The sequence below is a fragment of the Mytilus galloprovincialis genome, chromosome 10 (assembly GCF_965363235.1).
Source record: "Mytilus galloprovincialis chromosome 10, xbMytGall1.hap1.1, whole genome shotgun sequence".
Classification (NCBI taxonomy): domain Eukaryota; kingdom Metazoa; phylum Mollusca; class Bivalvia; order Mytilida; family Mytilidae; genus Mytilus; species Mytilus galloprovincialis.
Window position 1 is genome coordinate 25,753,324 of NC_134847.1, and position 25,097 is coordinate 25,778,420.

General features: G+C 31.8%; 1 protein-coding gene across 2 annotated transcripts; it reads left to right on the forward strand.

The window, feature by feature from the left end:
• Positions 1-509: 509 nt before the first annotated feature.
• Positions 510-25,097, forward strand: LOC143047263 (uncharacterized). Of its 2 annotated transcripts, none has more exons than XM_076220289.1 (6): positions 510-1,313; positions 11,311-11,394; positions 13,102-13,197; positions 15,401-15,490; positions 22,358-22,414; positions 24,952-25,097. In XM_076220289.1, the coding sequence occupies exons 1-6, from the start codon at positions 520-522 to the stop codon at positions 25,010-25,012; spliced, it is 1,182 nt and encodes a 393-aa protein (XP_076076404.1). In that variant the 5' UTR covers positions 510-519; the 3' UTR covers positions 25,013-25,097. The 2 variants fall into 2 exon arrangements, with proteins under 2 accessions (XP_076076404.1, XP_076076405.1); XM_076220290.1 differs by having other exon boundaries at positions 11,314-11,394.

Genomic DNA, 25,097 nt, shown 5'->3' on the forward strand with positions numbered 1-25,097 from the left:
CGAGCAAGTGACAAAAAATTGTAAATCCACTTTCACCTATATCTAATAGTGTTAGATTTTCAGGAAAAATACTTTGATGGGAAGTATCGAAAAACTAAATTAAAAATAAATTCTGATTCAGACAATAAACAAAAAACCCGTCCTTTCACACACATGCATACCTTGAAGTTAAATGTGATATTTTCGTTTAATTATTTGATTTATAAAAAGTTTAAGAACTTCATTGCACAGGCGGTTTGACGCTTGTGCAGGGACTTCTTTGTATTTATTTCTTTTTTGGTGCAATTTTTTTTTGTGTATTTTTTTTATCAAATTCCTAAACGAAATAACATTTATTTGATATGAGTTGTTGTTTAAATGAATACAAAATTTCAATAATATCTACCAATCTTTTTTTATTTTCCCGGCACATTAATGCATTTGTCAACAATAGAGTATTAGGATAATGTCCCTTTACAGTAATGATAACACTATTTATAGCTTTGTTATCTGTCATAATCATATTTCAAATCCGTTTATATGGCGCAAATCTCGACAAAAAGGTGCGATCTATGCACTGAGAATAATGGAGTGTTTTGTTGTTATGAATGTCAACATGCACTTTGTGATTTATGCCGACACAAGCATGATAAAATTCCGTCTACAAGAGGACACTCGGTTACGGACATTCAAAATGTTGACCTTGCTACTTTCAATACTAGGTCGCAATGTGTCTCGCATGAAAGGGAATTTATTTTTTACTGCGTGAAATGCTGCGACCTTATTTGTAGTAAATGCGTTACTTCAACACATAAGGATCATACCTTCTCAGAAATTGTTGAAATGGTATTAAAAGAAAGGGAACTTGCGGAAATTACTCTTTCTGAACTCAAAGTTAAAATGGAAAATAATTCTTCACTAAAGGAAAATGTGAGGTGCAATCATCTGGATAGATTGTCAAAAGAAAGCAAACACGTAATAGAAGATATAGAATCCACTTACCAAGTTCTTCAGCTCTTTGTCGAATCAAAGAAGACAATCAAAATAACAGAAATAGAGGACAATGAAAAGCTTGAACGTCAAAATTTGGAGTCATTCCTGCAGGATATTGATCATGTTAACAAGCACATATCACGTACTTGTTCAGAACTAGAAAATATATTATCAGAAAAGCACGACTTAACATTTTTCACGAGTTTCAAAACTATACAAAAGGACATCAACCATATTGACAATGTGCCTGAATCACCTAAATTTCCAGAGGTCGAACGTTTTGATAAACGAGTGTTCTATAAAGAAGTTGCTGACTTTATTCAATCAAAGGCCGATGGCAGGTAGGCTAAGATATTAAATAAAGGACAAAATGCAAGAAATGAAGAAATTAGTATTCTCATTTCTCATCAACAAAATTTTAATTTTACTTACTTGGTTTACTTATCCCTTACTTTAAAGAAAGCAAAGAAAAGTAAAGCTCGAAATTGGTTTTTGTATTTTAAAATTCTTTTTTGCTTTTGGGGAATCCAAATTGTTACATATCTGATCCCTTGTAATTTGAGATAATGTGTATTATGTTATTCTGCCTACAAAAGAAAATTTGAAACTGCTTAATGAGACATATGATCATCAAAAAAATTGTAGTGCAACATCTTAAGCTTCGAACAACTCGATCCTTATAAAAATAATCATAACTTGGAATATTTTAACTTATATTTACAGTTATCACTTGTATTGGTTTATGTTTTTGTATCACTCAACTTATTCATTTTGAATCTTGATAAACGGGTTACACAAGGAATATACATATGAAAACTTTAAATTACTTAATCAAGTAGTTAAAAAACAATAATCCCTGAAATAGCTATACAATGAACAACAAAAGAAAGAAAATCCAAATGTTAAACTATAAGATTTTTCAGTCGGAAACCCGGTTGAAATTGAGCAAAAGAATGGAAGCTTTTTGTTAGAGAAGGCGATAAATGTGTACTGAAAGTTAAAAGAAACAATTTTCTTCTCAATTACGAAGTGTTTTATTTTAAAAACACCATTTGCATAAGTTTTCAATTTAGTACATAGTTAAGCAGAACAATTAGATATCAAGTCGACGTCATGCGTATCTTTCAAGTTGGATGAAAAAAAATGCATAACCTCCGATTTTTTAAAAATTACCACGGACGGAAACCATATCAATCTATCAGTTCAGTAATTTTCGTGTCTGCCCTTCCATTATGTGACTCAAGAAATAATTCCAAAAAATGAGTTACAATAGTATCGAAAGGAGAAAATCCAGTGGACCTTTTTATGTAAGGGCGTGTTTGAGTTGAATATTTTGTCTTGATATCGTACAAAGCAAGAATATTTCATACATCGTCTCGCTTCAGATTCTATTATTTTTATATATCAAAGCTACAGGTTGCCTTTATTACATAAAAAAATCACAGTACTAAAAGATGAAATATATGGGTCAAGTGAAATACCTATCTTATGAATCACAAAAACAGAGTAGGTGGGTTCGAAAAGCTATTTTTTTTTACTGAAAGTACTAAACAACAGTCTTTCAAGTTGGATGATGAAAATGCATATCTTCGAAAAATTATACTTTTTTTGTGTGTGATAACTAGGGTTTATAGTCTTCAACCACTAAAAAAATCTGGTCTGCCCTTCCACGAAATATTTAAGAATTTTTTTAAATGTTTACGATTTTTGAAAATTCCACCTGACAACCAATCAGACAATAGTTTTAAGTTGAATCAATGCAGACAAGATCATTAACTGATGCTCATAAGCTAGTTGATACATTTGTCTTTTAAAATACAACTGACATATAAGGATTGTAATAGTGCAATGTGGATAAATTTTTCGGTTTCCAAGAGCTAAATTCGTAGTGCGTCATCCCTACAATGACCTCCATTTCTACGATTGTGAACATAAACTGGTGTAATGGGGAGATAATTTTGACGAAGTAGAATCCTGACTGATTTTACTTTTAAAAAAATATTTGCACTCTTTGAAAGCAAGAATATCACAACTAATTTGCACAGAAGGCTCACCACAATTGGTGGTCAATCTAGCCAATTCGACAACGCAACGAACAATGAAGGAAAAGACTCATTAATAATATAATCATGACTCTTTTTATAGAAATTCTTACAATTGAAATTAATCTTCAGTTAAATTGAAATGCCTTTAGATACGAGTCCTACATTCTTTTCGGTGAAAAGAACTCCAGACTCATAATATTGTACGACAGACATTAATATCAACGACGCTCGAATCAAAACAGTTTAAAGACAACATCAGAGCAACAATAACCTTAACAAACATGTTCGCCGTTATAATTTGAAAGACCGTGACAAGATCCAATCCGAATCCTATAACTTTACAAATTATATCATAACATATGTTTGTGAAAATAGCAGACGGTTCGATTTTCCAATTTTTTGGAAAAAAACAACAATACAAACTGGATATATAAGAATTGATAAAATGATAATCATGTTAAAACATTAGTAGATATGAAGATAAAAACGACAAATTTTATATCTTTTTTACTTGGTGATCATGATTTCTTTATGTCCTCAAATATAACTCCTTGGATTGAATACAATTTTATAGCTAAAGTTTATCAATCTTAAACGATAAGAATAAATTTATTTACATAATCGTAGTAAACGACTATGCCAGAAGTTTTAAGATAAAGACACGAATGATGTATTTAACGACTACAAATATCTAATGTTGGAAAATCATTATTAATGGAAATTTTCAAAATTGTATATTCAAAATATATTGCAAACATCCTGATCTTGCTATCGTCATAACATTTACTGCAGAGTAATTAAATATGTAAATACACTCACTTTTTAAGGAGTAGTGGAAATTTTTCTCTTTGTTTTGTCAATATGTATGGGTGCTCAAATTCCAGTTTGATATTTAAAATATTTGAAATATATTAAAATGTTGCAAAAACTACCGGTTCTTCTTAAAATGACAGTGAGACTTTCCTGATTTTATAAAGTCCATAAAATATGGGAATACTATCAAAACAAATGTATATGGTTATTCTTCTGATAGGATCTGTATCAACGCCTAGTTAACGAGATAGCCAAATTATATTGACATTGAAAATCCATTCATTTGGCACTTTGATCATTCTTGTCAACGTCGGAGATAAGACATTTCACTTCTATTGTTTTGATGTCATTTCCATCTTTATGTATTGCTATGTATTTTTTATTCTACATTGTTAGGGGTAATGGGGATTGAGATCTCACAAATCATGTTTAATCTTCCGGAGCACCTGAGATCACCCCTAGTTTTTTGGTGGGGTTCGTGTTGTTTATTCTTTTCTATGTTGTGTCGTGTGTGCTGTTGTTTGTTTGTCTTTTTCATTTTTAGCCATGGCGTTGTCAGTTTGTTTAAGATTTATGAGTTTGACTGTCCCTTTGGTATCTTTCATCCCTCTTTTTTAACCCCGCTGCATTTTTGCTCCTGTGCTAAGTAAGAAGCCTCTGGCCTTTGTTAGTCTTGTTTGGTTTTTTTTTCAATTTAAGTTCATTTATACGTTTCGGAATTTAATGTGACGTTACCTTTTCACAGAACTAGTATACATTTTAGTTTAGGGACCAGATGAAAGGCCGCCTCCGGGTGATTTTTGCAAAAAAGTATGAAGATTGAAAGATCCAAAAGTTCTACCCAACGTCATTTGCCTTTTTACGTGAATATAATTTTGATGTCAAGTCAATCGAAAATAAAAAAAATTGTGCTTTCATTGTTATTTCTATTTGTATCTTTAAATATTACTAGAATCTGTTTTTGAAATATCAAGTTAAAGCTCAGGTTGCTTTCCAGTTGACATTAAACAAAAAACGTTTAACTTTTACATGTTTTAATCAGAGAGCGTAAAAAATGGACAAGTTGGTATATTTGAATTGTTTTCAACTGTTACTACTGCTTTTAAAAGTTTAATGTAGGTGCATATTATTATTTTGTATCCTACTCAAATTATAGTATGGAGTTTCGAAACTTTTAAAATGAAAGACAAATGTTTACAAAACAGATGATTAAGATTGGTTACAATATATGTAATTTTTTTACATTGTTTTATGCAATAGCATATATTTAGCCCAACAATTTACAACGAACGATACACGATTAGTCTTTAGAAAAACATCAATCTGCATTTCTGCCTTTCTTTTTTGTTGGAGACCTTCAAATGTTAAATAATCTCACCAAAAAGAGAAAAGTATACCCTTTTATTTCAAAAGTGTTTAAGTTGACTGTTTTGTCTAAAAACGTATAAATAAAACAATATTTGATGTATCACCTCATTTCAGATTCTATTATGTTTATACATTAAGGCCACAAAATAATATTCGAGAATAAAAAAAATATCAATTTGAAAAGATTCATTTTAAAGGAATGAGATAACCATCAAGCGTTTTTTTATTTTCAAAACTAGATAATCCTATAACTGATATTCTTCTTCCGTTAAAACCCATATATCACAATCACTGATAATAATCATACTAATAAATAACAAAAAAGAGTAAAGTGCAATACCACACGACAGAGCCGAGGGCTGGTTTAATAACAACCATTTAATAATATTTATGGTATACAAATTACGAATCAGAATACAAATTCATCATATATATCATATAGTCATCAAGTATTTCAATACACACAATCATTTGTAAATCAATCAATCTCTTAATGCATGATACAAGATATCAAATAGCATGGATCTAAAAATTAACGTGACCTATCGAGTAGACCCTGTCGTGCCGAATGATTTACCGCCAAAACACACAAAACACTGAACCTAAACGTCAGACAATCCAGAAGAAAATGATTTTATTCTTATTCATAAATTCAACCGACTGAAATTATATTTCTTCTTCCGTTAACACCCATATATCACACGACAGAGCCGAGGGCCAAAAACACAACTCATATATAAAAAAAACAATTCCTTTTGATGCAGCCCAATTATTCCATCGTAAAAAACACTGATAATATCCTTTTGCAGTAGAAACGGCTCGAGATTCCTACATCAGTTCTGACAGAAAATTCACTTTGCCAACTAGCGAAGCAGGTAAAGCCTGCAATTCTTCCGGAGAGTACCTGCAGAAATATATTTGTAATTGAAAAAGGAAACATTACTAATAAAAGCAATCTAAAATTATAACTATCAGCTAAGTACTATGCATCTAATTCTCGCTGTATCTCCGCAAAATTCATAGGAAATCTCAACTCAAAAACTAACTGAAATTCAATTTCTAGTAAAGCTAACAATAATCCATACCATGAGATCAAGAGAGATCTATCATACATGCTCACATTAAGGTGATCTATACTACATGCTCACATCAAGGTGATCTATAATACATGCTCACATAAAAGTGATACATAATACATGCTCACATCAAAGTGATCTATAAAACATGCTCACAATAAAGTGATCTAACAGGATGAAAAATCCATCAATAATGCTAATATGCAAATGTCAAATTAACCTTGCAAATATGGTCTTTTTACTCTTACCAGCTATATAAGCATGTTTGTAAGAAGGAAGATCCATAAAATTTGTCACTTCAGAAATGAAACCATCATCACATGGAAAAAGGCTTTAGCAAAAACCCAGCAGAGAGCCAGAAAAGTAAAAGTACCAACAGTTTAATTTTTACTGTAGGATATATACATGAATTCTTGTGGGAACAAAGAAACAGGTGAAACGAACAACCCGTTGATCATTTGCCAGTCAACCGTGACAGCGTCAATACCTGACAAATTCACATGCCAAAACCTGGAAAAAAACAATCAATTTAAAATTGTCATCAGAGGCAAACTTATCAACCTGATGAGGTCCTCAAAGGGATTCAACTATCTGAAATACAAATTCAGAAATAGCCTATAACCAATCATGTTCATCAACAATCCGACTAAGATAATCTGCTCTCTTATTCTCAGTAGGTAAACTCACTACCATGAAAACATTGTGCAATATATGTGCTAAATTGTCTAAAATTAACTTTTGCAATACTGATGTTGTGCTCTTTTTACTAAAAACTTTTAGATTGTAGTTAATCTTATGTTCTTTCCAGCTAAAAAAGTTTATCAACGACAAAAATACATTTTTCACTTCTGTGAACTCCTTCCATGTAGAACTTGGAGAAACCTAATATTCTAACCACGTATCGTGAACAATATTAAATGGATTTTCGTTGTACGCTATAGTCACCCAGAACTTCAGACTTAAACGGTTTAACATTGGCTTCATGTGCATTTTAAACTTTAAAAAAATAATGTATTAGACCAAGACTGGATATAGATAATTGTATATAACTGTTCCATGAATGAACACTATTTGTATCATTAGACACATGTTTTGTCAATAAATACACAATATAGCCTATACCTCGAGATATAGATATAAGCTGTCCCTTCAAAGAAGCTACCTTCCTTATAAATACTTTTCCGTTTTGCTAAACACAAATCAACGTATGAAATGATATTCATTATCTTGTCTTTACGATTGTCAGGAATAGTAGAAACTCCTTTATCTTAGTGCCTAAAAATGTAAGGTTTTTAATAGTAGTCCACAAACTTTTCAGCCTTGGTACAAAACCATTACTTATTGTTTTACATAATCCCTCATCGTCATGTGCAGTTACATCGTTAAAGTTCCATGTAAATCATAGATATTTCGTATGCGATTGCATGGTGTTATGCATAATGTGTATCATACTTAAACTTATATGATTGGTATAAATGTAATGTTCTGCAATCCGCATATGTTCAAACTTTACACTCAGCTTCCACAAATGTCTATCATATTCTCTCTCAAATCTTATATTAAACGTATTTGGTTTTGTCTGAACAGAAACAGCTAAAGGATTCACAAAAAAGTGAATATTTGACATCTCTATAATTAAATCATAGCTAATAAATCAGTAATACCTGATTTAACAAAAGAGGTAATTTTTAAAACTAATAAATAATTTGACAAACAATAGATCGATACTGTATTTGAATAGAAAGGTAAAATACAACCATCTCGTATAGTATCTATAATACATATAGGCGTATCAATATTATCTATCTAAAATTGAATGGTTCCGCCAAGTCTATCCTTAACAATAATATCAGATTGACCTAGTTGATATTCAAAAAAATCATTGGTTAAAATATAATCAATACAATCATCTATTAAAGGTAAAATGTATAGATAATTTAAATACTCATCTTTCACTGAGGCCAGATTTGGGCGGCTGATCTAATTACTACTGTTGACAAACAGACTGCTGGACCTGTAGTATGTATAGGACCCACAAGAGTAGCACTGCCCCTTTCTCTTTTTCTCTTCACCTGGAACTCCATCAACTGGTTAGCACCCTGCAACTCATCCTTAAGTCCACCAATCTTATCCGTCTATTTATCACAAATAATTTGCTCAATACCTCTACTTTGATGATTTAAAGCAGTTAAGACAGTTCTCAATGAAATATCGGGTTCACTTTCATTATCCAAGACTAAACTCAAACGTACTTAAACGACTAACATATCTAGAAAAATTAACGTGCCCTATCGAGTAGACGCTGTCGTGCCGAATGATTTAACCGCCAAATCACACAAAACACTTAACCTAAACACCATCTATGGCAGACAATTCAGAAGAAAATAATTTCATTCTAATTCATAAAATCAACCGACTGAAATCATATTTATTGCGAAATATGAGTAAATTAATTTAATGGTATTAAATTTCACTAAAAATAACCTATACTAGTACTCTATATTCGAGAAGTGTGAACCGTTCACCCGAAAATAATACCTTCCAGGGCCGTAACTACATTGAGGCAAATGAGGCAAATGCCTCATGTTTTAAATTTAAAAAAAAAACCAAAATAAATAAAACAAAAGATTGTCTTCATATCAAATTGTTTTCACTGAAAGATCTTGCAAGAAGCAAGTTTTCTTCACTCTTTGATTTCGCCCCTGCAGATTTTTCGTAATCCATGTTTCTATTTAACTTTTGGTTTTCAGAGTTGATGGTTTATTGTTTGTACTTCTGTGTTCCGGGTTTGTCTTTTGTTCATTTATTGTCCTACTTAATGACAAGTCTGAGTGTTGATTTTCATTTGTAAACCTGTCACACTGTGTAATGTTGCATGTCCACCGCCCGATGTCCAGGCATTATGCGAGAAAATATTTTAAGAATATTCGATGCTACTGGACACAGAAAAAAGAGGTCGTTTCTGCATGGAGAATTGAACTTGATATCAAAGAATACGAAACTGCCTTTCTTGTATATAAAACCATACCCAATTTTTCTTAGTATGGATTGAAAAAGTAGGTATCACAGAAGTGATAGATATGTATTATAAATATAGAAAATTGCATATCAACAACAAAATTAAAAAAAAATAACTGTATCATATATCCAAGCTCCTGTGGATAAAACAAGATAGCTGACATGGTTTAAATTAAAGTAAGACCACCAATTTCCCGGTATTAAATCATTTGTTGAAAAAAACATCAATGTATTGCCATATGACCTTTTACATTCAAGGGTTAAATTTGCATTAAGTCGTGTTCAGACCCTTTAACAGAAAATAAAGGAATATGAAGTACACGTGCATGGGAGCTAATCGCACACAATGTAAATGTATAGTTAACAAATACAAATAATCAATGGTAAAAGTTTTTATTCCTGTTCTTGATAGTTGCTGGAGGGTCTTCAATAATGAAAGAATCATAAATACCGTAAAAGAAGGCCAATATGGTCCCTAGTGTCGACTTGAGCAGTACTAGTATTTAACGTATATTACTGCACTAATGACTGTCACTATATTTAAAACTAGTCATAAAAAATCTCAAGTCAGCACAATACAAGACAAGAACAGACAGACAGATCCGGTATTAATGATTATGAGAATTACGATTTTTGCCTTATCCTACTTATCGGTCTTTTAATGTTTTGAATTTCCCTAAAACTTTAAAGTCTTTTAAAATAACAATGAATCTATGTTTTTGCTTTTGTCGAAAAAATAGCTAAAAATGATTTGCGTTTCTATGTAAGAAAGAGTCCGGGAAACGCTCAGAATGCACAATTTTGCGTTATTTTTCTCAGAGCTCTCGCCAAAACTTTTTCGCCTCGCTACGCTCGGCGAATATATTTTGCCTCAGTATTAAAAGGGGCTAGTTACGGCCCTGCCTTCACCTAGTGTAAACCGTCGTGATACTGCATTGACTGTATTTATTTTTAAAATAAAAGAAGATTTATGGAAATTTCACTTGAACGATTTAAAAAAATCACACCATATGAAACAATAATGGCAAGGTCAAATTGAAAGTTTTACGGAATACCTGTATTTGTATCTCCGATGTAAATGTCCATTTTCAAATCCTAAGTTTGACCCAGCTTGTGGTCGAACCCTCAAGGTGACCCTCGATGCGATTATATTGGTAAACGATCTAGCTACACTACAATATAAAGAAGAAAATACATTTAGGGTCAACGTACGGTTTCAATAAATTGACACAAAGGAACAAAATCATCACGCTCCTTATCACCTTGTTAAAATAGGATTAAACTCAACCGAGACTCTGACCTACTTAAAGCATACCAAAATTCGAATAAGTGACAAGTTGAACCTGGGGTGATAATTAACGGAGTGATATTAGTTACGCATACATTGTGGTACTATATCAAGCGTAAACTTCACAAGTTATAATGTGGTTATACAAAAGTTAGAACCTCTATATCTGAATATTTTTGTCTGTTTAGGAGTTTGCTGTGTATGTACACAGCTACTTTTGCCTCGGTATTTTTTCTGTACCAAAAATGTGTAGTACTGGAAATCTAATTTAAATATTAAGTACTATTTTGATACTTAACAATTATTTTAGTATTAGGTTTCTGTATTTTAAAAGACTTGATTTGTACTTGAAATTAAGGTACTGCAGATTTTTTGGTTATGCCATTTTAGCATTTTTGTGTATTTCAAATCTCAAACGGAATATTGTGATCACTGTTGGCATTACTTTTGTACCAAACAATTGTAGTACAAATTAAGTACTGTGAAATAAAGGTTCCTAAATATTACGTTAATTTAAATTAAAGGAATAGACCTATGCAAAAGTAGCAGTGTTCTAAATTGTTGTTGCATAATTAACTAACAACTTGTTTATATATTACGTGTTTATTTGCAATTGAATTGCGATATACATGTACACGTTTGACCAGAATCTATAAATTGAATGTGGCCTCAAATCTTTGTTATAGGGTCATGTGAAGATGAATAAAAAGAGTTTCGTTTTATTTTCTAGCAGTTGTAAAAATTGTGCTGAGAAGATCGTTACAATTGATAAGATACAGAAGGAACACAGGACTCTTACAGACAAATATAATAGGTAATATTTTTATTGTTTATGTGTAGAAACCTGACTTACTGACTTTTCATGTATGCTTGATGAAAAACAGAAAAATAAGAAATACAATACGAACAGTAAAATCGCTAAATAACTGAACTCCGAGGAAACTTCAAAATCCTAAAATCAAATGTCAAAATCAAAGCACAAACACAAACACATCAAACGAATGGATAACAACATGATAAACTGTCATATTTCTGCTTTGGTACATGCATTTTCTTAGGAAGACAATGGTGGATTAAACCTGGTTTTATAGCTAGCGACACCTCTTACTTGTTTGACAGTCGCATCAATTTCCATCATATTGACAACAATGTGTGAATAAAACAGACATAATAAGTAAAAATGTCACAATTAGGGGTACAGCAGTCATCATTCTGTTATAATCTTAATCACCATAAATACAAACAAAAAGGCACACATAAAGCACAAAAAGGCATATAGACAAAGCATATTACCAAAAATGAAAGACACAATAGCACAATAACACAATGTCGGGATGTAAAAGAAGAGGGCCATGTCAAATGTATCAAAGAAAAACAAAACAGCTTATAACAAATGACATTAGCAAAAAATGAAAGACAAGAATACAAAAACTGTCATATAACAATAACACCATGACGAGATTTATAAGTACAGAGCCCCGCTAAAATGATATCATAAAAAAATAGACTAAACAGTAAAGGTAATATTAATAAAGACAAATAAAAGAAAACTATTACAAGTAATTAAGATGATAAATAACCAAGAAACTATACTTCAAGACCATCTTGTAATAATTGTGGTATAAATACCACAATGTTTCATTTTATGAATGTTACATTGAACATGTTGAATGAACTACAAATTCGCAAATAAGGAATTTAAAAGTTTCAAATTTTAACATTCAATATTACAAATACAGATTTCATATAAACGAATTTTTAAATTTCACAGTTTACCAATTGACCATTTTTCTAAAGTACAAAGTGACAAGTTACAAATGTGTATTATTCACATCGGCAATTTTTACACGGTTGACTTTCCATATCAACATAGTCCGTTTTGTCATACAATATTTGAGTTGTACTAACTTGATTTGTGGTTGCTTGACTGAGGAAAATATAGCTTTAAAAAAATTTACCACCAAAAAACTGTTTTTAATGGGAGACTGAAATTAACTTCTAATCAGTTTTTAATGCTGAAAAAAGTCAAATCCATGGTGTATGTGAGGCAACTAAATATATATTTCATTATTGATATAGGGAAATTACAATTGTTCCACGGAAACCCACAAATGAAAAATATTAAGAAAATTCAAATGCATTTTTGATAAACATGGAGCTTTGTTTCAACAAGTTCGTTGATAATCAAACTAGTTCTGTGAAAGCTTGACAATCCGGAATTCGACAGTCGTGGGCAACACAAAATTTATGAAAAAAAGGTTATTTCCCCCTTTGCCACCAAACCATACCTGTAAATGCTTTATGTGGAATCTTAAGTTTGAACAAGTATATTCTCATCTAAAAAGTAATCCAGTTGAAAAAAATAATTTACTCAGGAATCGATATGTTCCTCACTTTCATATTGAAACTCTGTAAAAATAATATCAATATTTGCTTACGTGAAACAAACGTACGTGTACATGAAAAACCTAGCTGTTGATTTTTTTTCAAATAATATTAAATTTTCAAACGAATTGTTTAGGGCTATCAACATGATCAAGAAAAAAGACGAGGAGCTACAAGAGCTCATACAGAAGATCGATACTTTGGGGAAAAAATCTAGAGATGCGGAGCTAAAGTAAGTTTTAGATATTTAAGTATAATCATAATGTGATGTGACAACATTCCCCTTTTACTGGCATGGACAGGTTACTTGGACTTTTTTGTTACCTATGCTACTTTGAAATCAAATGCATACATATAGGAAGATGACAATATTATGTCTATGAGCCGATAGAAGAAAAACTCCCAGCCAATCAAAAGACGTGTTACATCCAAAATTAAGTTATTTGTCGATATTAGAAATCAATCATTTAAAGTACATTGAATGGTTTTCTAGACGATTGGTTATTTAGATGAAGATGAGTCATTAAGGTGCGAACAATAAATACGTAATGCTTCATTTAACTGAGACTATCTTCATAATGTACACGAAACTGTGAAGTTCGGCCGCCCATCTCTCTATTGACAATCCATATATGAACAGTTTGTAAATATTTATGCTAAACATTAGATAAGTATAGGTTAAATGCACATACACACTTGTAAGTGAAATTTAACCAGCGTCAAGTACGCATTACAAAGTTATCCACTTTGTCAAATCTTTAACTAAATCCGGAAACTAAATAAAAACCTATAATAAGAACATCAAAAGTAAAAAGTAACTATACATTAAAAGCAAATTTGATGAGCAAGTGTGTGCTTGGAGACTGTCAAGTGGAAAGGAAATTGGAAATGGTATCTTTTTCTGTACACGTATCATTTTATCAAAACAGGCATTGTACAATTGTGTAAACAGTCCTCCACTAGTGGTACTATTGCAAACTTATGGTTGAATTTCGTAAAGCATATCATCTGATAATTAAAGTCAAGGAATAGTAAATGGGCTATGTCACAGATTTTGCTAAATTTGACATACAACATTGGCTCATTCAACTTTATCAGCAAATCGGAAACAAATATGTATTTATCTCTTTTATTTCCTTTGATTTAACTGCAAAACATTGATTTCTATTTTTAAAAAAGTAAAATCACAAAAATACTGAACTTAGAGGAAAATCAATTCGGAAATCCATAATCACATGGCAAAATCAAATAACAAAACGCATCAAAAACGAATGGACAAGAACTGTCATATTCCTGACTTGGTACAGGTATTTTCAAATGTAGAAAATGGTGGATTAAACCTGGTTTTATAGCGCTAACCTTCTGACTTTGATGACAGTCTCATCAAATTCCGATATATTTATATTGATGCGTTAACTATAAACAGAAACAATAAATAAAATAGTCAAAATATGGGTACATCAGTCATCATCGTATAAAAAAATCTGTTTTACATTGTCATTTTGGGGCCTTTATAGCTGACTATGCGGTATTGGCTTTGCTCATGGTTGAAGGCCGTACGGTGACCTATAATTTCTGTGTCATTTTGGTCTGTTGTGGACAGTTGTCTAATTGGCAATCATACCACATCTTCTTTTTTTACATTTTATGTTGTTGATACATGAAAATGTTTTAATGATGTCATATAATGATAGGGTCAACGATTTTGTTTTTGTTCTATGTGCAAAAATACCACAAAACGTCGATATAATCGTAATGTCATCAATTTTCCGACAGTCACTACCAAATGATGTTTTATTAGATAAAAAGTCTGTGCACATGTGATTATGTTATATTTTAGAAATGGAAATTAAAGATCAAAATATTGTTTTTAAAGAAAAATCTATGTACTAAAAGTTAGATATTTTATGATTTTAAGACAAATTTAGGAAGGTTTTCCACCGCTTTCTATACAAATGTTTACTTTTTTTACATTTATTTTGAATGATAAAAGTGATAAATACATTGTTATTTAGATTGTGAATTATATTTCAACGAGCCAAAGTTGTAAGCAAAATTTTATCGAAATCTGTGACAGCCAATTTAATTTTCAAAACCTTCTGTTTATCTTCAATTGTGATACTGTCTTTCTGATATCGAAATAATCATGGTGCTGTAGAAACTGCCATCTGGTATGGTCGAATCTAACACGCATAAGAAGTAAAAAAATGAAATTCTAATAAACGAAAATAATAAGAAATTCCTAATATGTGTCTAATATAAAACATTGAATCAGAGAATTGCTACTTTAGATTTAGTAACATTGAATTTACAATTAGAAATATGAAAAGAGTACTAGTAGCGTATATCAAAATATGGTTAACCCTTGTGATTATGGATTACGATTTGTCAAACAGTATTACAAACATTACATGCTTAAATTAATGTGTTTTAAGAGCTACTAAGAACAGACAGAAAAAAGACAAAGAGCTAAAGATGTTAAGAGACCAGATCGATAGTTTGAAAACAGAAAAAGAAATAACGGAGTAAGTATGTTATAATAATGCGTGCTTACTAACTTACTGACCGGTACGTCTTTGGCATGTAGGGCATCAACAAAGGTTCTCCATTTCTGTCTGTCTTGGATCATCTTTTCTACTGTTCCCCATGTGTTGTTTATAGTATTCAGTTTTTCTTTCTACTTCTTTACGTGATTTTTTTTGTCTTCCACTCGAACTCCTTTTTTTTTTATGTCAAATGTAATGCTGTTCTAGTGATGAAATTTCTATTTCTTAGTATCACATGCCCAGTTCTGGGGTCCAATGCGTTCTCATTAATATTGTACCCATGTTATCTAGGGACACTGTCTTCATTGGATATTTTGTTTGGCCCAGAAAATGCGTAGGATTCTTAAAAGCTTTTGGTATGGAAAACTGACAGTTAATTTTGATCGACCTCTTCCTCCAACATTCTAATCCGTATATCAGAGTGAATAATACAAAACTCGTATAGTTTTAGTTTGGTCCGCTTACTGTACTGTGATTATTTGCATTGTTTAGTGATCTGAATATATTTATGGCTTTGTTTAATCTGTGTTTACAAAATTAAGAATTTTTGAAATACTAAGGCTTTTCTACCTCAGGCATAGATTACCTTAGCTGGAAAAAAGTATTCTGGCACTTCCTGTTGAGCTTTTCTGGTTCAAAATATTCAAAATAAACACAGGGTAGGTCGATTATTCGTCAATTTACTGAAAATCAATGCGTTTTTTTGTAAAATCGGAGAATGTCATGCCATAGATATTGGAATTACGGTTTATTTCGTGTAACACAAATGAATATGATTTAAAATGACATCGTAATGACTTTTCTCCAGCAGGTAAATGTGTCCAGCGCAGTCAGCTATTGACAAAATGACAGTAATATCATTGATACACTAGCATATATATCAGTAAATTAGTATTTTTCTAAAACATTATAAACATAAAATTACAGTTTGTTCTTTTTCTTTACTAATATAATTTCATTAAGCTAAATATGTTATAAAGTATGTCATGTTGAGATTTTCTGGTATCGGTTGAGATATTCTGGAACAATGTTGAGATCTTCTGGTGAATGAAATTTTCAACTATAAAAAGATGTGGTATGACTGCCAATGGTCCACAACTGTCCACAAGAGACCAACATGACATTAACAACTATAAGTCACCGTACGGCCTTCAACAATGAACAAAGCCCATACCGCATAGTCAGCTATAAAAGGCCCCGATATGACAATGTAAAACAATTTAAACGAGAAAACTAAAGGCCTTATTTATATATAATTTTTTTTTTTTTTTAAATTAACGAAAAACAAATATGATTCAATATGTAACACATAAACAAACGAAAACCAATGAATTACAGGCTCCTGACTTGGGACAGGCACATACATAAATAATGTGGAGGGGTTAAACATGTTAGCGGGATCCCAAAAAAATGGAAAACAACACGTTTAATAATTTATTGCGTCCGAAGCGCTTTTCTGGATTTACCTTCATCAGGAACGCTCAAAGCCAAACATTTGAAACCCTCCCCTTACCTGGGACAGTGGTATATATAACAGTACAGCATAAGAACGAACTATAAAAATCAGTTGAAAAAGGTTTAACTCATCAGATGGACAAAAATACAATTGGACGTGGCCGGGTTCTTAAACATCCCGACAACAAAAAGACGCTAGGAACAGATATAGAGTACTCGCAGTTATCTGACAGCTAGTTCAAAGCTAGTCCGAGATTACTCTGACGTCCAACGTACGGCTGTTTTGCCAGACAAGCTGGGGCCGTGGGACGTCCCACGGCCCCAGCTTGTCTGCCAAAACAGCCGTACGTTGGACGTCAGAGTAATCTCGGACTAGTTCAAAGCCACTAACAACTAATAAAAAAATCATGCATCTAAGACTAAACTATCAATCCGTACACATCCAACATCCAATGAATTTAGTGTAAAGACGTCATAAACAGTCAGAGAAAAACATGACCTTGTGTAGCTTAGTATCAATTACATATACAACTGTCAAAATTCATAAACTTGCCGTATATTGTTTGACATTTCAACAGTCATTTTAATCTTGTCTCTAGTTATCACAGCAGCTTCTAAAGAGGCCTTTGGTTGTAATAGAGCCTAAATATAGCTGTGTTTTTTTAAGTACTAGTATTAAAGTTCTAACGCTGGAGATTAAGTCTAGCGTTTGTGATGCAGTTTTGCACAGAAGCTTTAACGTCAATAATGTTGTAATTGACATCTCCAGGGCTACAATTTATTTATTTATGTGTAACATATTTGTTTTTCGTTCATTTTTTTTTATATATTAATAAGGCCGTTAGTTTTCTCGTTAAAATTGTTTTACATTGTCATTTCGGGGCCTTTTACACATGTTATAGCTGTCTATGCAGTATGGGCTTTGCTTATATTTGAAGGCCGTACGGTGACCTCTAGTTGTTACTTTATGTGTCATTTTGGTCTCTTGTGGAGAGTTGTATCATTGGCAATCGTACCACAGAAAGAACATTGATAATAAAATGGATACATACAAATTGAAAACAAATCGCGTAAGAAAAATCAATTATTGGTATGTTAGTTTTCTTTAGTATCATGAATATTTTTGGCTCAACTTCTTAATCATGATCAGGCAAAATTATTGGCTTTTTATTCTGACATTATTTTTTCTTATTCCTCTTCCACCCCATTTTTCGGCATATTACACGTCCGTTTTATTTGGTCATAACATCGGGGACTCCTAACGGACGCAAATTTTGTAAATGAAAAACTTTTGTTTATCCTTTCGGCGTTCGTTCGAGCTATCTGGTAAGGTGTGACCACAGTTTTTAGCAGATATCGCATGCTTAGCATAGACACACACAATTTTTTTTTAGAATTTAAGTTGACCAGGCCAGAGTTCAAACTAACTATCTCCCACAATTTAGCTACGTCGAATCCAGTTTTAAAATATTTAAAAAGAAAACTGAGTTAATATTCAGAAATAGATAATCATTAAATTCATTCATTTGATCAAAAGTTATTTTCATTTAAAATAGATAATTGCAAAGGAGATGTACATACAATGGAGATTACCTCTAAGTGTCATAATCTGAAGGAGAACTGTTCTAGCGCACAAATGTGGAACTATCTCCTGGCCCTTTTAAGACAGTTCTAGCTAGAACAGTTCTAACCAAGAACTGATTTGGTCATTGGTAAGTTCAACCTAGAACTGATTTACACAGTTCAACCGGGAACTGATCCTGACAGTTCCACGGCTAAAAAAATCTACGACTAGAACAGAACTGCGACCTGATTTCTCCACGAACGCATCACGATTGTTTTGAACATGTTTAAAGTTTGCTACTCTCAACACGATCACCAAGACCTCATCAAGACCGTAACACAGCCATACTAACTTTTAATTATTTCAATTCGACACCTATGATTACACTAAGTTGGACGTCATATATATTAATTACAAAGCAATTTTAAAATCGAATCATATTTTTTTTTTTGTGATAAGTATTATAATGACAAAAATGACATCTTTTACTCACATTTTAATTATCACCACCTGAAATAATGTGTACGAAAAAATAGACCTAGAAAAGGGGTCCTGTTCGATCGTTTAGTTTTTAACTATTTTATTTCTTTATAAATGTACGCATTTTCGGCATTAAATAATGTCTGTTAGGAATCGAATTCATCCAAATCATATTAATAAATAACCATTGTAAAATAATCTTATTTATATTTGTAAGGCATGCATTTTTCTATCGGCAATGCTTAAAATTGTATCTGTATTTAGATTTTATGTTACCACAGACAGAAAACATGAATCACGTTAACCGTAAAAAAAAGGTAAACTCGAATAGAACAGCGCAACCAGAAAGTCTCAACATTGTGACAGAAAGACTCAACCAATACCTTTATATCTCAACCATTTATATTTTTTTATTTTTCTGCTCAGAGTAGGCTTGACAAATAAATATTTGTGCAATTTACAGACGTGGTTATCGTAAAGCCTAAAAAAAAACACAAATAATTGACATATTTTCTTGCTAAGTCATTAATATCATAGCAGTTCTATCGGATTTAAAGAATTTAAACATTATAATCCGTAGGAGAAAAGTGATTGTGACTTCAATTTAAAATATTTTAAACCAAAAAGAGACATATAAGTTACAATTATTATTTATCTATGGCATGACATTCTCCGATTTTACAAAAAAAGTCATTGATTTTCAGTAAATCGACGAAAGTTCGACCTACCCTGTGTTTATTTTGAATATTTTGAACCAGAAAAGCTCAACAGGAAGTGCCAGAATACTTTTTTCCGTCTCAATATTTGGTTGAGATTAGATGGTTTACCAGGCGTGTCTGAGTTCAGTATTTTTGTGACTTTACTTTTAGATTTCGGTATTTGATAAGGGTTTTACGTTATGAATTTTCCTGGGAGTTCGGTATTTTTGTTATTTTATTTTTTATATTATTATTAATTTCTAAAATGTTTTATTTACAGTCGCATACAAAAATATTGAAATGATTGAGTTTGTTATATTTTTATTCTATGTATTTTCTCACTATGACAAAAAAAGTAAAATGGATTTTTTTTTTTCTAACTTTGTCGGTTTTTCTTCTAAATCAAAACTATGCATAAACAAAAATTCCTGTGCATATTGTTGCTTTAGACTTAAAATCATATAAATGTGGTTGTTATGCCCCATTTATGGGCATTATGTTGTCTGGTCTGTGCGTCCGTTCGTCCGTCTGTCCCGCTTCAGGTTAAAGCTTTTGGTCGAGGTAATTTTTCATGAAGTGGAATTCAGTACACATGTTCCCTATGATATGATGTTTCTAATTTTATTGTTAAATTAGAGTTTTTGACCCCATTTTTACGGTCCACTGAACATAGAAAATAATACTGAAGATAAGGGAAACCATGTAGTAGTGACACATTCTTCTTTTATCTTAACTTATACAAAAAATTAGTTTCCTATAGAAAAAAAATACAATAACTGTAATATAAGACACAATCATGTAAACACACACGAAAAAACATACAACATAAAACGATAACATTGAAGACGAACCTTAAGAAGGAAACAACAAAATTCCCGAAAGCGGGATATATATATACAGAACAACGTCGTCTACCCCTAATCGCTGTACAATTTTATTTTGTGAAAGCTAGATTTCAGTGTGAAGTTGTCAATCTGTGTTAATATTGCGTAAAATATCCAGGTATAAAGCAGTCCTTTTGGGATCAGAAGAATCAATAATTTCAAATTCACTGGGATATATGCGATACTAGTACTGACTGAAAGTTCAGTGAAAGGACATCATCAATATATCTGAATGTAAATTTAAAGAATTTCACAAGGTGTGAATGTGGATTTGAGTTTAGCCTTTTTCAACTGATTTTTATAGTTCGTTCTTATGTTGTACTGTTATACCACTGTCCCAGGTTAGGGGGAGTGTTGGGATCCCGCTAACATGTTTAACCCCGCCACATTATTTATGTATGTGCCTGTCCCAAGTCAGGAGCCTTTATATTCAGTGGTTGTCGTTTGTTTATGTGTTACATATTTGTTTTTCGTAAATTTTTTTACATAAATAAGGCCGTTAGTTTTCTCGTTTGAATTGTTTTACATTGTCTTATCGGGGCCTTTTATAGCTGACTATGCGGTATGGGCTTTGTTCATTGTTGAAGGCCGTACGCTGACCTATAGTTGTTAATGTCTGTGTCATTTTGGTCTTTTGTGGATATTTGTCTCATTGGCAATCATACCACGTCTTCTTTTTTACACATTCAGCATTTTTTTTCCAAAAGACTACATCATAGTAAAATAATGCGTATTTTATGCTATTTTATAACACATCTTGTGATTTCAAGTTTGCCCAATGATAACTTCCGTACGATCAGTCTTTAATTTTAACGATCCTGACACCCTTGGTGCGTTATACGACAAGACTAAGCTGAAAATTGGGCATATTCTATAAATACGAAGACTCTCAACGGTTGTTTGATAAAGCTGGTATATTCTAATAAATCTGTAGCTTGCATGATTTATTACGTAAATAACTGGTAGAAAATGCGCTTTATTCTATTAATTCTCAACCTAACATTTGCCTTTCTTAATTTACGTGGGTTTCTCGTAAGCTACCGTCAAATTTCGTAACTAAGGATCCGCCATATTGACTTGCTGAAATCAGTTGATATGCGAGGGAAATCCAATAGAATACAAAATAAAACGAAACCTACCTCAAAAACACCCTCAGCTTTGGCATTTTCATTCCTATGACGTCATGTTTTGAACTGACTTAGATGTGTCCAATGCGAAAGAAGCACGTCATATTAGAATTCAAAATATAGTGTTAATCAAGCTTTAATATGGTATATTATTGTTTTACGGAAATTGCAAATGAATCGTTGAAAGATAAACTAGTTTAACAAGTTGAAATATACCCTTTCCGATTCTGATGATTTGAACAGAGAAAAAGTCAATTAATGATCATAATCAACACAAAAAAGTAGCTACATTGTAAGGAATCAGTAACTCAAAAATTAACTTGTCAGTAAAACAAAAAAAAGTACATATGAAGAATTTGACCTTAACTGACTTCACATTTATTATTTCATCTTTTCGGATGTACCTATATCTTGTGGTAATAATTTTCAGTGAAATTTTAAACTGTTGAATTACCAAGAAGAATTAAATGGGGTTTGTTCTTGATATATTTAAAATCAAGAAGCTCCTTTAAGAAAAGGGTCTCGTCTTTTCTATTTGATCGGGTGTATCATATATGTTCATGATACTTGTACATAATATTTTGTAATGTTGCAAACGATTGTCAATTTAAATTGACTTTTTTATTTACTATTTTCAGTTTCTATTCAGCCTATAATCTATATAGTCATGAACAGCCTTATGGACATGTACAACGGTAATATTTTTAATCGTTCTTATAAAAGCGAAATATATGTATCAATGTAACTATCAGTTGATACAAGAAGATTAATCCATAATTAAAAAAATGTAATTGGTCAACTCATCTTCATAATAGATTATGCACAGTACTCTTTTTTTCTTAAATATCTTCTTGCATCATTGTGCAAATTTCATTATCGGCTCTTTGCTTTACTTAGGAAACAACTGGGTAATGGTGACGAACAAATGATAGATGTTCGGTTAAATAACTTGTTGATTATTCCTTTCTTATTTTTACAAATCCATCATTTTTTGTTCTTATGCCTTGATTTGTTACTCATAACATTGCAGTTTAAGCACCGACAGAGTTTCATTTTATTTCTTGGTTACATAGTGATTTTGACACACATTGGAGAACGTCTGTTCTTAAGTTGTCACATATTTAGATGCACATATGGTATTTCTCTTTATGGACTCTGTGCCCAGTAGTCAACACTTCGGTGTTGAGATGAATATCAATAATGTGGTCGTTTTTATAAATTTCCTGTTTATAAAAAAAAATGAAATTTCGAAAAAACTAAGGATTTTCTTATCCCAGGCAAAGATTACCTTAGCCGTATTTGGAACATTTTTTTCGAATTTTGGATCCTCAATGCTCTTCAACTTTGTACTTTATAAATTATTTTCGCTTTATGAATATTTTGATATGAGCGTCACTGATGAGTCTTATGGGGACGAAACGCGTCTGGCGTACTAAATTATAATCCTGGTACCTTTGATAACTATTAGAAGACTGATTGCAGATGTTTCGAAAACAGTTTTGTTATAAACATGAATAGGTAATAGTTCCTTTGTTTCTTTCTGAAATGTATACGCAACCAATCTTTCGTCGTTTTTCATCCTACTTAATGCTTTTAATGTCGTCAGCTAATTTATCTCATAGAACATGTTTTTGTAAATTTGGAATCTTCTTATGGATCTTTTACTACGCACCGGTAATATTCTGAAATGGCCTATATCTGTACTCGACTGTACTGATTTTACTCGACCTTATCTTTGCCATTGAAATTAGTGTGAACAACCTGTCTGAACCCATTCTTGACTCGTACTCGATCAATTCTTGAACAATACTCGACAAAAGGTCTGAACAATACTGGAACAGTCTAATCCATACTTGACAAAATAACCTCTACTATGTTTAATTTTTTACCGTGGTTACTGAATACTTTTTCAATTTGCATGCTCAGATTAAAAAAATATTGTTTATTGGCTTCACGATTCGACTTTCTTTTTCGCCTTGCAAAAGTAGTTGAACCGGTTTTGTGCATTGTTATGAATTGAACCTGCAACAATTTCACGACATGACACAGTGAAATATCCAATGAAGTGACCACTGTCCAGTTAGAAAAAAATTTGAGCTCTTTTAAATCTGTATAGTGTCATTGCAAAATCATTTCTGTCTAGAAAAACACGAAACTTTCATTGAAACACTTCTTTCTGTACTGAATGTGTATTTTTTTTATCAGGACCTGGACTTATAGTAAGAACATCATAATATTCAGTATGCTAAAAAGAAGTGTTATGAAAGCAGCAGGGGCGGGTCCAGCCATTTTAAAAAGGGGGTCCTAACCCTGGACAAAAGGGGAGGGGGTTCCAACTACATGTCCTCGTCCAAAAAAAGGGGGTCCATCCCCCGGAACCCTCGCCCCCTGGATCCGCCACTGAGCGGGTACGGTATATAATAGCTCAATACATTTTTTTATAGTTTCATCAACCCTTTTTTCTTTGCATAGAAACAACTCTTCGTTAATCTGAGCATGGAAGTAATACTGTATATCACGAACTATAAATGAGGATACACAAAATGAAAAACTAAGCGAAATTGTGAATCCCGCATTGCACGAAAAAATGTGTTGTATTTCAGTAAATAACACGTGTTCTTGGTTGATTGTAAACACGTAGTAGTCCATCATGCATTGTGACTCATTTAGTGGATTGGTCAAAAACCTAGGTAAAAATAAATTGCGTCACATGTAAATAAACAATTACATGTGCGAGAACATAAGTATGCTAATTTATGCATTTCCATATAAGGTAGTGGTCCCGACCTGTGTAATGACATTTGATAACTATTTTCATACATAACACATATAAAATCCTCGTTTTGGCATTTTTTATGAATATAATACTGTTCGTTGAAAAATAATACTTAAATACTTACTTTCTTGATTTGTCTACCTTTACTGCAGAATACATTACATTTATTCAAATGTGTAATACATTTGTTTGCATTTTTTATAAAATATAATCTATATAAAATTAACATTGTGTAATTTGAACTTTTACAAATTCGTTAAAATGATGGTAGTGGATGACTTATATCTAATTTTTAAGCTAGAACAGATAGCTATAGATAATTTTAATTTCATTTCATTTAACCATGTAAGGTATTTGAATTTGAGTCACCAATCATATGTGTATGTCTATCCATTATTTTTATTTTTCTATTTCTTATCTTTTATCAATGATGTTCATTGATATTTATCTTTACAGACATATGTGTACCAGAAAATGTCGAAGAGGGTGTAAAAAGAGCGGAAACTATTGGACATAAAAAACCATTGTTTATATAATTTGTATAGTGTTACAGATTTTCAGCAGGAAATATGTATCTAAGGTATTAAAATAAATTTAAACAA